We start from the raw sequence: 12,492 nt of genomic DNA on the forward strand, positions 1-12,492 counted from the left end.
TAAGTTAGCATGAAGTAAAAGGAAGGCCGTATTTTGTATAAAAAAAAATGTAATTTTGTTTAACTTTAAGTTCAAAAATGGATAAAATATATTAATTTGAATCGAATACCGAACTGTAGTTTGCGCTTCTGGAATGTTCAACGAATCTCTCTCTCTCTCTCTCTCTCTCTCTTTCATCGGCATATTATGCACTAGCGTTCGTTCCAGTCTTTGCATAATCGTGCTGACACAACTTGACCAAATTTACTTTCCAAACCGCAAGATTCAGATATCTTTTCAGCGCCTGATCCCCATAGTCACAAATGTCGTAGAAAGCACGTTCGAAAACACCAGCGGAGGAACAGTAACCTATTTACATTAAACTTAAACCAGACAAGAAATAATGGATGGAAACTAGAACTGAAGAGAAACAACACACTCCATTGTGGGGACTTTTTTACATACAAGATATGTGACAAGTGGAATAAACTGCCAGCAGAAGTTGTAAACAGCAACAGTGTGGAAGAGTTTAAAAGAAAGCTATACAAAATCATTAGGACACTGTGAAAGCACAGCAAAACATGCTCCTACAGATAAGTGAGCACACGAAGTCTCCTCTTAGGATGGACTAACAAGTCTTTGAGACATTCTAATCCTTGTAACGTAAAGAACAACGCGGCGATTTCCTGGCCGCCAGTCCTAGACGTAATGGCATTCGTAACCATCAGTGGAATAACTCGAAGCCACCACCGAGCGCCGCCCACACACCTGGCCGCCCATTCCCGGTCCCCTTTCCACCTCCTGGTCTAGCACATAATCCACTCTCTTTGGATGCAACCTTTTTGCCACTTTTAACCACGTGTTCTAGATTTCATCGCCACAGTCTGTCACGGAGGACCGTCGGAGCTGGAGTGAGCACGTCCCACACCAAGTCACAGGGGGTTCGGTCTATGTATGTAGACCATCTCTCGCGGTAACTTGAACAGTCATCGAAGCGCTTTAAATACTGACGTTGATGATAATCAGTCTTTCTCTGTAACGAATTCTAGACTTTAATATCTACTGCACTGGATAAATTTGCTGGTGTAAATATTCATAGTGATAATGCAAATGCAAGTTTGAAATATCTAATGTCATAACAACGGCCGAGGACAACCATAAAAAAAGAACGAAATCACTGGTGTTCATTTTTCGCTGAGATCGTATATAATTTTCTATAGGACTCTTTCAACCAGAGACCAAAGGAAGTTTTATTAATCAAGGGATCACAACTGAAGACAATATATAAACATTTTTGCGCACTATTTTAACTCAACGTCAACTGTGAAAACGCGACCAAGAGATGACAATGAAGAATTGTTTGTTGCTGTTGCTGATGTCCACAGGTTAGTCTCCACAGATGTTGTTGTTGTTGTTTTGGCGGGAGTAAATGCAACCACAAAAAACAGTTATCATAACAAAATTAGAGGGAGAAAGGGAGGCCATAATTCTAATCAGGGAACCGTCTGAAGACTTTATAGTATTGTATTTAGTAGTGAATGAACTGGGTATTTAGCATGCACTGAAAACTGATTCGAAAACATGTTTTCCAGGTACAGTGAGACTATCCTTTCGGTTTACACTACCGTGAAAAGATGCTTTTGAGTGACTGTAATACTTGGCTCCCTAAGTCCTCATTCATGGCTTGAATAAACCGACTTTTAAAAATATAGTTTCTGTCCCTCTAATGCCATACCTCCTCGACCTTTCGAAGACATCAAGAGGTAACAGACACTAAGCTGATAGTCTCACAGCTTAACTTTCGACAAGCAATCGAAATCTAATTGCTGGGTATAGGCTCAAACTCTATAGGGAATATGGTTCCAAGCTTCTTAAACTAATCGAATTCTTCGTACTTTTCGAATACACTTAATCTGTCTTGAAGAATGTCATAAGTTAAATTCAAATACTATTTCAAGCTACTTAATAAATGTACGTATATTTAAAGCTTACAAATGAGGCTTATGCCAAAATTTTCAAGCTAGCTACCGTTTCAGTGAGGTTCACCATCCCTTTTATATTTTAGTGTATTCAGTCAACATTAGAATTTTGTTCTTTAAATTAAATCATTGTACACACACACACACACACACACACACACACACACACATATATATATATATATATATATATATATATATATATATATATATATATATATATATATATATATCTATATATATATACTTGACAAAATGATCTCACGCAGATCAATTAAGTGAAGAGACAGAGGTCAGCCATGATGATTTTTTTTTTCTTTTCACACTGTGACCATTTCCCAGCGTCAGTAATAAGACATCTTGTGAAGTCCCGCCCGACAGTGCGCGTTTTAATGGTAAGCGCGAATAACTACGGCGGTATGCGTATACGTGCAGTCTACTGGAACGATGAATTCAATGCTTTCAGTGATTATGATTTTGTTGTTTACATGCTCACATATGTTCATCTGTGCACGCATACATACATACATACATAAATAAACAACAGAATATTTGCTTGATTTTGTGCATATCTCCGCGTGTAATGATGATAGCAATACTGTTCAGATTAATCAGTAGGTACCTCATTCTCCCTCCTTCCACATGTTAACCAGAGGGGAAATACTGAACACCCTTTACTGGAAGAAAGAAGATCCTACATAAAGTATGTCATTATTAGATTATAGTCGACCCGGGTTAGTAAGGATTACAAAACTCTACGATGAGGATTCAGTGTGATATTCTTAAATTCAAAAGTGGACAGTTAGACCCAATCGGTTCTTCGAACGAGCCTGTCTTTAAGGTTGACCAGCTACTAGTCCTAAGCAAAATTTGTCCAGATAGACATAACTGGACGCACATCATGATCAGTTATACCCGCTGGAAGTTTTATAACAACAGTCTATAGTAACCATGTTTCTAATTCGGATATGGCAAGTTGCAGCAAACACGTGAAGCAAAACTGTATCAATGACATTTATGTGTAACATCATTGTGTCGATAAAATTGATCTAACTTTGAAGTAATATTAAAATATTTTGGCTCCTTGTAAAAAACACTTATCTTTAACTTAGAATTAATATTGAACTATTTTGGCCCCTTGTTTTAAAGTTAGGCGAAAAAAAAAATGCCAGGAAAAAAATGGACTTGTCTGACAAGTCAAGCATTATTAAACAGCTAAACAGGAAGACAACAGTATTATGGATCAGCGATCTGTTTTTTATTAGTGAACAAACCTTCAGCCGGTGAAGGGAATGTATTCGTCTCTACTGTCTCGTCCACCATCAAGCACCTCGGCAAGACGTACTGTGGTCTATAAATCACCTAGCGAAATAGTCGCTGAACAGCTGTTTAATAACCCAGAAAGAGTGGACACGCGACGACCGAGCATCAAGGAGTCTTGGAAAACGAAACACCTGTAGATTAGTCTAGCCCAGTGATTCCCAATGTGTACACCCCATCAGGGGGTGATCTTATTTTTAAGGGGTTGGGGGGGGGGGGGCAATTAATGTTAGTAGATACTGGCGCCATCAGTTTACGTTTGATCAACACTACGTTAGTAGTAACAATCCTGGTTAAAAAAAAAAAAAAAGTCTTGACAGAGGTGAACGTTCTGAGAATGAACTTTTTTCCATGCTGTAGCTCATGATGGCACAAACAGACGCTATATTATTGATAAATAATATGAAGGGAATAGAAACAAAGAAAATGACTGATGCAGTTATAAGGCAAGCAAAATGGACAGAACCTAATTTTTGTTATACATATTATAATGACCAAACCATTTTTTTTAAGTTTTGGAACTTACGGGCAGACTTGAGATAGATAGATTATAGAATTTATACGATCATCGAAATTGGGAACACTTTTGCTAAAATAATTCAGTTTTACTAAAAGCCTTCAAACGAAATTTAGAGATACTTATTTTTTTAAAGTAGCATCGGACTTCCGTGTCTTTCACATGCACTGGGCAAATACTGTATAGTTTTACCAAAGATCTTCAGAACATGGAGACCGTCTCGAGGTTCTACATCTTCAGATAACCATCTCGCTCCCTATATGTTTTCTATTAGCATTTCTTCAAGTAGTGAAAGTAATCCTTCAAAGGTCTTCCGTGGCAAAATGAATCCGAAGTCATGACAAGAAGCTGTGATAACCTGATGTTCCCACTCTCAGTGTATTATATGTTGAGTACTATTCGCTTTCAAATGAACGCTATGCAATTATCGTTACTTAGTATAACGACGCCAAATACATTTCGTTATTTATATAGTTCCCACAGTCTTCTGTCTCCCGGCTTCTCTCTCGGTAATTACATACTATCTCAATGTAACTTATAACTACTCTCTCTCTCTCTCTCTCTCTCTCTCTCTCTCTCTCTCTCTCTCTCTCTCTCTCTCTCTCTTCAAAAATGATATTCTACCTCTTGATAATTTCAAAATTTTGCATAAGTTAAACCATAAAACAAAACAATAAATACAAGAAGCCTTATTTAAAATATTTCTGAGACATTCGTTCTCAACAACTGCCGCCACATTTCGTTAATGTCAGACGTTATTTAAGACCAAGGTACAAATTTCTATTAACTGTGGGAATAACCTCAATGACGTGAACGAAGAAAAGCGCACGCATGCGTGGTTGCTGTGAAAAAGCCAAAAGGGTGGCGAGAAAAAATGTAAAAATAAGCGTTAGTTAAATTTCATGCCACCGGCGATGAATCTGTGATGAAGCAGTGATATGACTGAAAATGGAAACTGCAATTGTTTTTTTTTTTTTTATTATTATTTTCTAAAAAAAATTTTAAGTAAAATATGGAGCACTATGTCGTCCTAGTCAAAAAGTAAGTCTACGCATTTACCCCAAAATCAAAATGTCTTTATTTGTAAAGAATGTTAGACTTGTCATTGGCAAAAAAAGTTACTTTAGTAAAAAAAAAAAAAAAAAAAAAAAACGAGAGAGAGAGAGAGAGATTTACCTATCACTGAAAATGGTGTCATTTTGTTAGAAGTTTGTGTTTAACCCACACATAGGACAAATGTTTCAGATTTTGTATTCAGAATAAAAAAAATATCCGACAAAAATTTCAGAAAATCTAGCTGACCGATTTATGAGTTTCATTTTATATTCCAGCCGCATGCGTATGATAATATCTCACAGACTTGACTTCTAATTATGGTATCAATGACATCCTTCACTTTAGTTCCAAAAGAGAAAAACAAAACAACAGAAAAGCTGCGTTAAAAAAAAATTGTACCAACGCAAGATCGTATCTGAACGCTTGAACTTCCTGTCTCTATACAATCCATGAATAGATTTTTTTTTTTTTTTTTTATATCAGATCGGTGTCGCCGAGTACTGCCACGATTTATGAGCACTGAACAGGCCCTGTTATCGAGAAATAATGGTTCCAATTTATCAAAGTACACGAGCCTAGCTATTTTAATTAAGTCCATACGAACGGAGTCTATCCCAGGTTCCCCATTTTCTCTCATGTCACAAATATTCAGCATTTGCTCACTGCATATCAAGCAAAGCAAGTTATACAGTCTAACGCTTTTGAATCTTCACCGGAATGGAATACTGACACAGGCAAATAAGGAATCAAGTACAAGCTTCGTCATGCACAGAGTAGAGAAAACGTTGACTATTTGAAGAGAAGGAAAGATAGAATATCGTCAAAGTATAATATAGTTAGTCAGTAACCGAATAAACAACCAAACCCACCAGAAAATTGTGCCAAATGAGAACAAAACACATTTTTACGTCATTAATTAACTTACTGTTGCTAGATCATCGTAGACGAAAAAGGGCATGCATCGGGGGCGCAACGCCCCCCGGCCCCGTACACACACACACACACACACACACACACACACACACATATATATATATATATATATATATATATATATATATATATGAGGGGTTGGAAAAACAGTTTTTCCAATTCTCTCTCTCTCTCTTTTTGTGTGTATATATATATACATACATACATACATACGTAGCCTACAGAGAGAGAGAGAGAGAGAGAACGTGGAAAACCTGGTTTTCCTGTAAAATGAATCGATGCTAATTCCAGCAGGAAAAATCACCAAGTAATTAAAAAGAAATTCGTTCTATGTCCATGAGCCGATTCAAAAGAAGCGACTCGGGAAGCCTAAACGATCATCAGAACAGCCGATCGTCGTCCCGTGAAATTAAAAACGACCACTATTGCCGTCAATAGTACCACATGGCTGTCCATTCAGGAGGAAAAAAAATTTATGGCAGTGATGAAAGTAAACAGAGTGGGAAGTAACCTCATCCTTTAAGAATTATAGTAGCTATTACTATTAGTAATACCACCGGTATTGCTACTACTACTACTATTGTAACTATAGTTTTTTTCCACTTGTATGCTGTATTACGAACAGTAAATTCACTTGTATGCAAATGTTTATTACAAAAATGTATTTTGCTATGAAGCATAAATAATTGGATGCAATGGTATACAACCACCACTACATTGGTATATTTTTTTGTTTTTGCTTTTTCTTGCATAGCATACAACCTGATGCCCTTTTTAAAGTATGGTAACGCTGCCTTCATAATTTCTTGAGATTTCTACAATTTCCACATTCCAACCCAACGTACTTCACGTTGGCGCGACGCGAAAGATCAATCTTAATAGACACGCACAAGCACACACGTGTGTATATATATATATATATATATATATATATATATATATCTATCTATATATATATATATATGTGTATATATATATAATATATATATATACATATATATATATATATATATATATATATACACGCACATATATATACATATGTAGATAGATATATGTCTGTTTATCTTAATGTACATACACAATATACATACATAATATAACCAATGTTCTGATGCTTTTCCTAGAAGGCAAACTCAGTGTAGTAGACCAGATGGTGAATTATCTATAAGCAAAAACCTTCTAACCAATGTTTTCTCTTTGTGCAATATCGGCTGACCCCCCAGGCCTTCACATTCTCTTTCAGAAGTTATTAGAAATGCTGCTTTCAGTCAGTTAATGTAAATGTCGTTCGTGGACGCACTGGGATTTTCATGGATCGGCTGAATATTTTAAAGAGGTGTTATCAAATACCAGAAATTGACTATTGAATTATTTAATCGTATAAAAGTGTAATCATGTCTCGATGGTAAAGCCTCTATCTTTCAAGTATTAACTGATTACGCTGAAGTTCGCTAAAACAAAAATGTTTTACGGATGTGTCATCTGATACATGTTTCCATATAAATTGCCTTTACATCTATCTAACAAAATTTTCTTAATATCGGACTCACCCAGAGGGAATTATAATGGAAAAGTACAGTCTCAATCAATTGTAGTTTTAAATCAGGTCATCGTTTCGGACTCCGCCCAGCAAAGAAGTACCTATCAATTATAATTCCATTTGGGTTATGTTATTCCTAAAGTATAGGCAATTCATTACTAAAGATATTTGTGGCTTAATTTGTGCGAATATAAAATAAGTGACGCGCGTATAAGTGACAAAAATTTACACACACACACGCATATACGTATATGTATATATATACATACATACATACATACATACATGACATACATACATACATATCATATATATATATATGTTATATATATACAATATATATATATATATCTATATATACATATAATATATATACGTATATATATATATATATATATATATATATATATTATATATATAAATATATATATAATATGTGACGACGAGTTCATGTTCCTAGAAATGTATTTATTGTTCGGTAAATTTAAGAAACAAAAGAAAATTCCTCTGTGATACTCAATATACTAAAACGCTTTTACAAAGATAAAAATCCCAAAAGCGGAGCAACGTTAAGTCAAGCAGAACCTCAAAAAAAAAAAAAGTGTTACTCGAGTAGCACCTACATAGAGCTAATCAGATGGTATAGTCCGTCTTTCTAGAGCAATCCGTTACGGTGTTCAATAGACATAAAAATGCAATACGATACGCCTGATGACTTAACACCGTAATCAGTTATACCTGCTGCTGCTGCTTCTTCTTCACTGCTATATGAATATGTAACCCACAAATGGGAGGACCTGTAAATATTCTCTTGTTTTCAGGAGCACACTTTAGCCAACAAAGAACCGAATCGACCTCAATACGACGTAATTCGCGTTGAATTATCGTTCGTGTTTCTGAATTTAACAAAATGTGTATAACATCGATCTGGCCATCATAAGCTTTCATAATATGACTTATATATTAAACTCTCTCTCTCTCTCTCTCTCTCTCACACACACACACACACACACACACACACTAAATGTTCTATTTCTTGAATAAAATTTACCCATTTACCATTCCACATCATTGCTAAAGAGGGTCCTGCGTGTGTGTAAGAAAGGCAACGAACCAACATTTTACTATAATTATTCAGCTTTGCTTTCCTCATTGCCCCTGCATTAGCAGAATACTATTAAAATTCTATACCCAACTTTCAGTTCCATATTGCCAACAGAGAAGTTGGGTTTGTAATGGATAGAAGAGGACAGACAGAATGACTGCTTCAGTCCCTCAAATATTTCCAAAGCACTTGCTGTGAAGCCACTACTTTAACTGGTGTTTATAAATGCCAAGCCATACGATAAGCAACTACACTTGACTACTGTTTCACGGCTTTCCTTTTACAGGTTGTCCGTACATGGTAAGGGGGTGAAGCCCTTCGCACTACGTGGACCTGATGTTTTGATTTGATACCATCCCCTCACGCAAACTTACTATAGTTTCTTACCCTCTTTCTTGCCCTGACTCTAGGCTGCCAAAGTTCTGGGAGGACACAATAGACTAAATAAATTTAATCATATAATGCTCATTCATACATACATATATATATATATATATGTATATATATATATACATATATATATATATATATATATATATATATATATATATATATATATATATAATATCTATATAGATATATATATTATATATATATATATATAATTATAATGTATATGAGATGTTTCTAGTTATCATTGGGCTGATGAATATCAAAACAAGATATTTAAGAACCGTTTTCGTGTTCTCACACCTCTTCATATATACCGTGTATGTATACATACACACACATATATATAACATATAAATATGTATACATAATATATATATATATATATATAGACACAAACGAATTGATCCTTAAATTAATATGCGCGTGTTCCCTCATCGCATGTACGAGACGAGAAAGAATAAGGACGCAATTCATAAAAGCAGAGGACAACACTCACCGCCAACGCAAAAGTATCCCATCAGCAGCAAATAAGCGGACCCGGGGGAGCAAGATGACAGTGATTTGAAAGCGGAATAATCCGGGATAATCCAATTAGGGCGAGAGCGGAGGGGAGCGACGGAGCATCTCAAAATTCCGGGCGTTTCTATCATTTTGATTGCAGTATATAACATTAATTTGTTCTTGTTAATGAAAAGCGCAAAAACTGGCGGGTAAATTCGGGACAGTTAATGATTAGACAATGGAGAGAGCATTCGCTTTAATTGCACAGGAATGGAGGAGGAGCAAATCATACAAAAGCTGCTCGACGAAAGAGAAAAAGAGGAAATGAAAACAGACGGTCCCCTTTAGAGCTCAATCGAACGCGACTGCCTTCGACTGATGGAAAATTCAAATCTTCTATCCGCTGAAATTTGGTGACGCTAAAATAAAATTTATTTTCGCATCAATGTTTTATTCTCAAATTTTCAATCCCTCTGTTTTCGCTCTCGTTATTTGTTTCGCTTTTATTTTCGAGTTCAGCTGCGAAGAGGAGAGCTTTTATATCCAGTCCAGTTTGTTACTTTCCCAAAAAGTCTGGTCAAGCCTAAACGAATTCCACTATTAATCCTTGTAATGCATTTCTGCGACTGTATGAGCACACAGCCAGAAATCATTTCAACTTTATCATTAACAGTTTTATGACAAATTGTTAAAAATATTAATCTAAAGAACAAAATTACTGCCATTCGAAGTAAACCAGTGCTGAATCAGGTGTTTTAAGATTTCGTCAGCTACAAATGCATATTATAAGTTTTTCTATCAATATATTCGTTCACTTGGTTATCTCAAAAATGATAAGTAAAAATTTGCTCTCTGGCACTAAAATTGAGTGTTATTATCAATACCATTTTTTTAACGCATATATAATTGATAATATATATATATATATATATATATATATATATATATATATATATATATATATATATATATATATATGTATACCGCGGGATATATTCATATGAACACAACTGTATCTATATAAATTGATACACATGAGGAAGAAGATTGCGCATCAACGTCTTGTTTAAGAAAATGCAGTAAACCTCCAGAATGATACTATATTATTTATGGAATTTAAGCCATGGATAAAGTCAGGTGATACAACCCCACCAACAGGTTATCCACTGGCTGTATTCTTTAGACACAGAAATAATTCTTCCAAGCGATTTCCTCACGGTTATGAAAATAGTGAATATACCATTTTCATAATAATTTTCATTTCAGTACGCTTGAATTTGCGCACATATGTTTTGTTGTTGTTGTTGTAAATAAACTGAATTACAAGCAATGTTAGTACTGGGTGAACTCGTCCAGCCCATCTGCTCCAGTTAAAAGAGTCTCAGCAACATCTGCTCCAAGTTTAAAAGATTCTCAGCAACATCTGTTTACATGATTTATAAGAGGTACCGAAAAGTGATACTGAATATGTAGAACTTCGTTCGGTAATTTATTGTCACGAATAATACGGTATAATCTAACCTCACCATGTAGGAAAATATGAGGAAAACGTACCATGAATTTTTCGATCAAATCAATCAATTACATATACTTTTTTTTTTCTTTTAAATCAGTGAAGTCGTAGCCAAGAAGAGAATGAATTACCCAGTGGATATATATATATATATTATATATATATATATATATATATATATACATATATATATATATATATATATATATATATATATATATATATATATATATATAGAGAGAGAGAGAGAGAGAGAGAGAGAGAAGAATGATTCACCTACTCGTTTTGTCCCGTGATCAACCAATGCCTCTCTCTTCCCGAATCATTAAGGACTGGAAATAGACTAAATACTTGAATGCGCCGCATCTAACGGTTATTACAACAAAGGGTGATTTGGATCTCACGTAATTTTCTTTATGGTTTCTCTGCCATCGGGTTTGAATGCGAGTTTAGGGCGGGTGAGGCAAAATGGCTGCGAACGAGGAAGTTTGATGACAGAACAAAATCCCTGAACAGGGGGAACGAAAGGATGCAACAAAGGTAGTTACACAAAACAGAACAAGATTTATGGACCGGCAGAGAGAGAGAGAGAGAGAGAAGTGTGTTTGTGTGCGCAATTAATCCACAACTGAGAACATCGCTGGAACCGACAAGCTACTAAAATGAGAAGAAGAAGAAGAAGAAGAGGGAGAGAGAGGAGAGAGAGAGAGAGAGTTGTAATTAATCTACAACCGAACGTGACATCACTAGAGCCGACAACCTATTAAAACGAGAAAAAGGAAGAAGGAAAAGTCCCGGTAGTGTAAAAAGCGAAAGTATAATAAAACGTAAATTTCTTCCGCGTCTGCAATAAAAGTGCAGAAAAAAAAAATTCACTTTCGCTCGATCCACGCCTCAAAAAACGTCTTTATGTACCGGTAAGTCACCGCAAGCTTTGCTTATTGCTGAATCACTCAGACTGCATTTGTTTCCATCCTCTCGGAACCAGGGTTGCAATGTGCTGACAACATTAATCTTGATTCACTGTTTTGTGATCAATGACTCGGCTACTGAGACAATATGCCCCACCTGCCAAATACAGTACAAAGGATAAATCATCTGCTATAGGGTCTCTGGGTTTTATTTCTCTCAGTTCAGTTTGACGGACTATCATTAGTGTTCTATTCATTTTTAATATATATATATATATATATATATATATATATATATATATTATATATATAATATATATATGTGTGTGTGTGTATGTGTGTGTGTGTGTGACTTTCACATCATCATTGTTTTTGAAAATGGGATGGGAAAGGACGGAAATATCATTTAGTGATGTTCTATAATATATCTAATATATATATTATATATATATATATATATTATATATATTTATTAATATTAATATAAATATAAAATTTATTTTTTAATTTATACATATATATATATATAATGCATATATTATACACAAACACACATACACGCTCTCGCACATGGATGTACTACGTAGTTCCCTTAGTACTAAGATTATAAACATCTCAAAATCCTATTGGCCTCCGCTGGGTCGACTGTTTGGTCGCAGCCACGGCAGAGAAAGGGAAGGTTGGTCAGCCATCTCATCCCACAAGAACTTTCTGAGAATCGGACCGAAACTAAGACGCGAAA

General features: G+C 35.2%; 2 protein-coding genes across 2 annotated transcripts in view; one reads left to right on the forward strand and one right to left on the reverse strand.

Moving 5' to 3' along the window:
- The window catches only part of LOC135212528 (deoxyribonuclease TATDN1-like), a 118,730-nt gene that overhangs the window by 102,559 nt on the left and 3,679 nt on the right, over nucleotides 1–12,492 (reverse strand). The gene's annotated exons all lie outside the window — the stretch shown is intronic.
- Nucleotides 763–12,492, forward strand: part of LOC135212527 (uncharacterized) — a 34,168-nt gene continuing 22,438 nt past the window's right edge. The window contains exon 1 of the mRNA XM_064246049.1: nucleotides 763–1,364. Coding sequence (XP_064102119.1) covers nucleotides 1,322–1,364 — 43 coding nt within the window. The 5' untranslated portion in view covers nucleotides 763–1,321. The remainder of the gene's footprint in view (nucleotides 1,365–12,492) is intronic.

Source organism: Macrobrachium nipponense, chromosome 41, assembly GCF_015104395.2.
Source record: "Macrobrachium nipponense isolate FS-2020 chromosome 41, ASM1510439v2, whole genome shotgun sequence".
In the NCBI taxonomy this organism is placed as follows: domain Eukaryota; kingdom Metazoa; phylum Arthropoda; class Malacostraca; order Decapoda; family Palaemonidae; genus Macrobrachium; species Macrobrachium nipponense.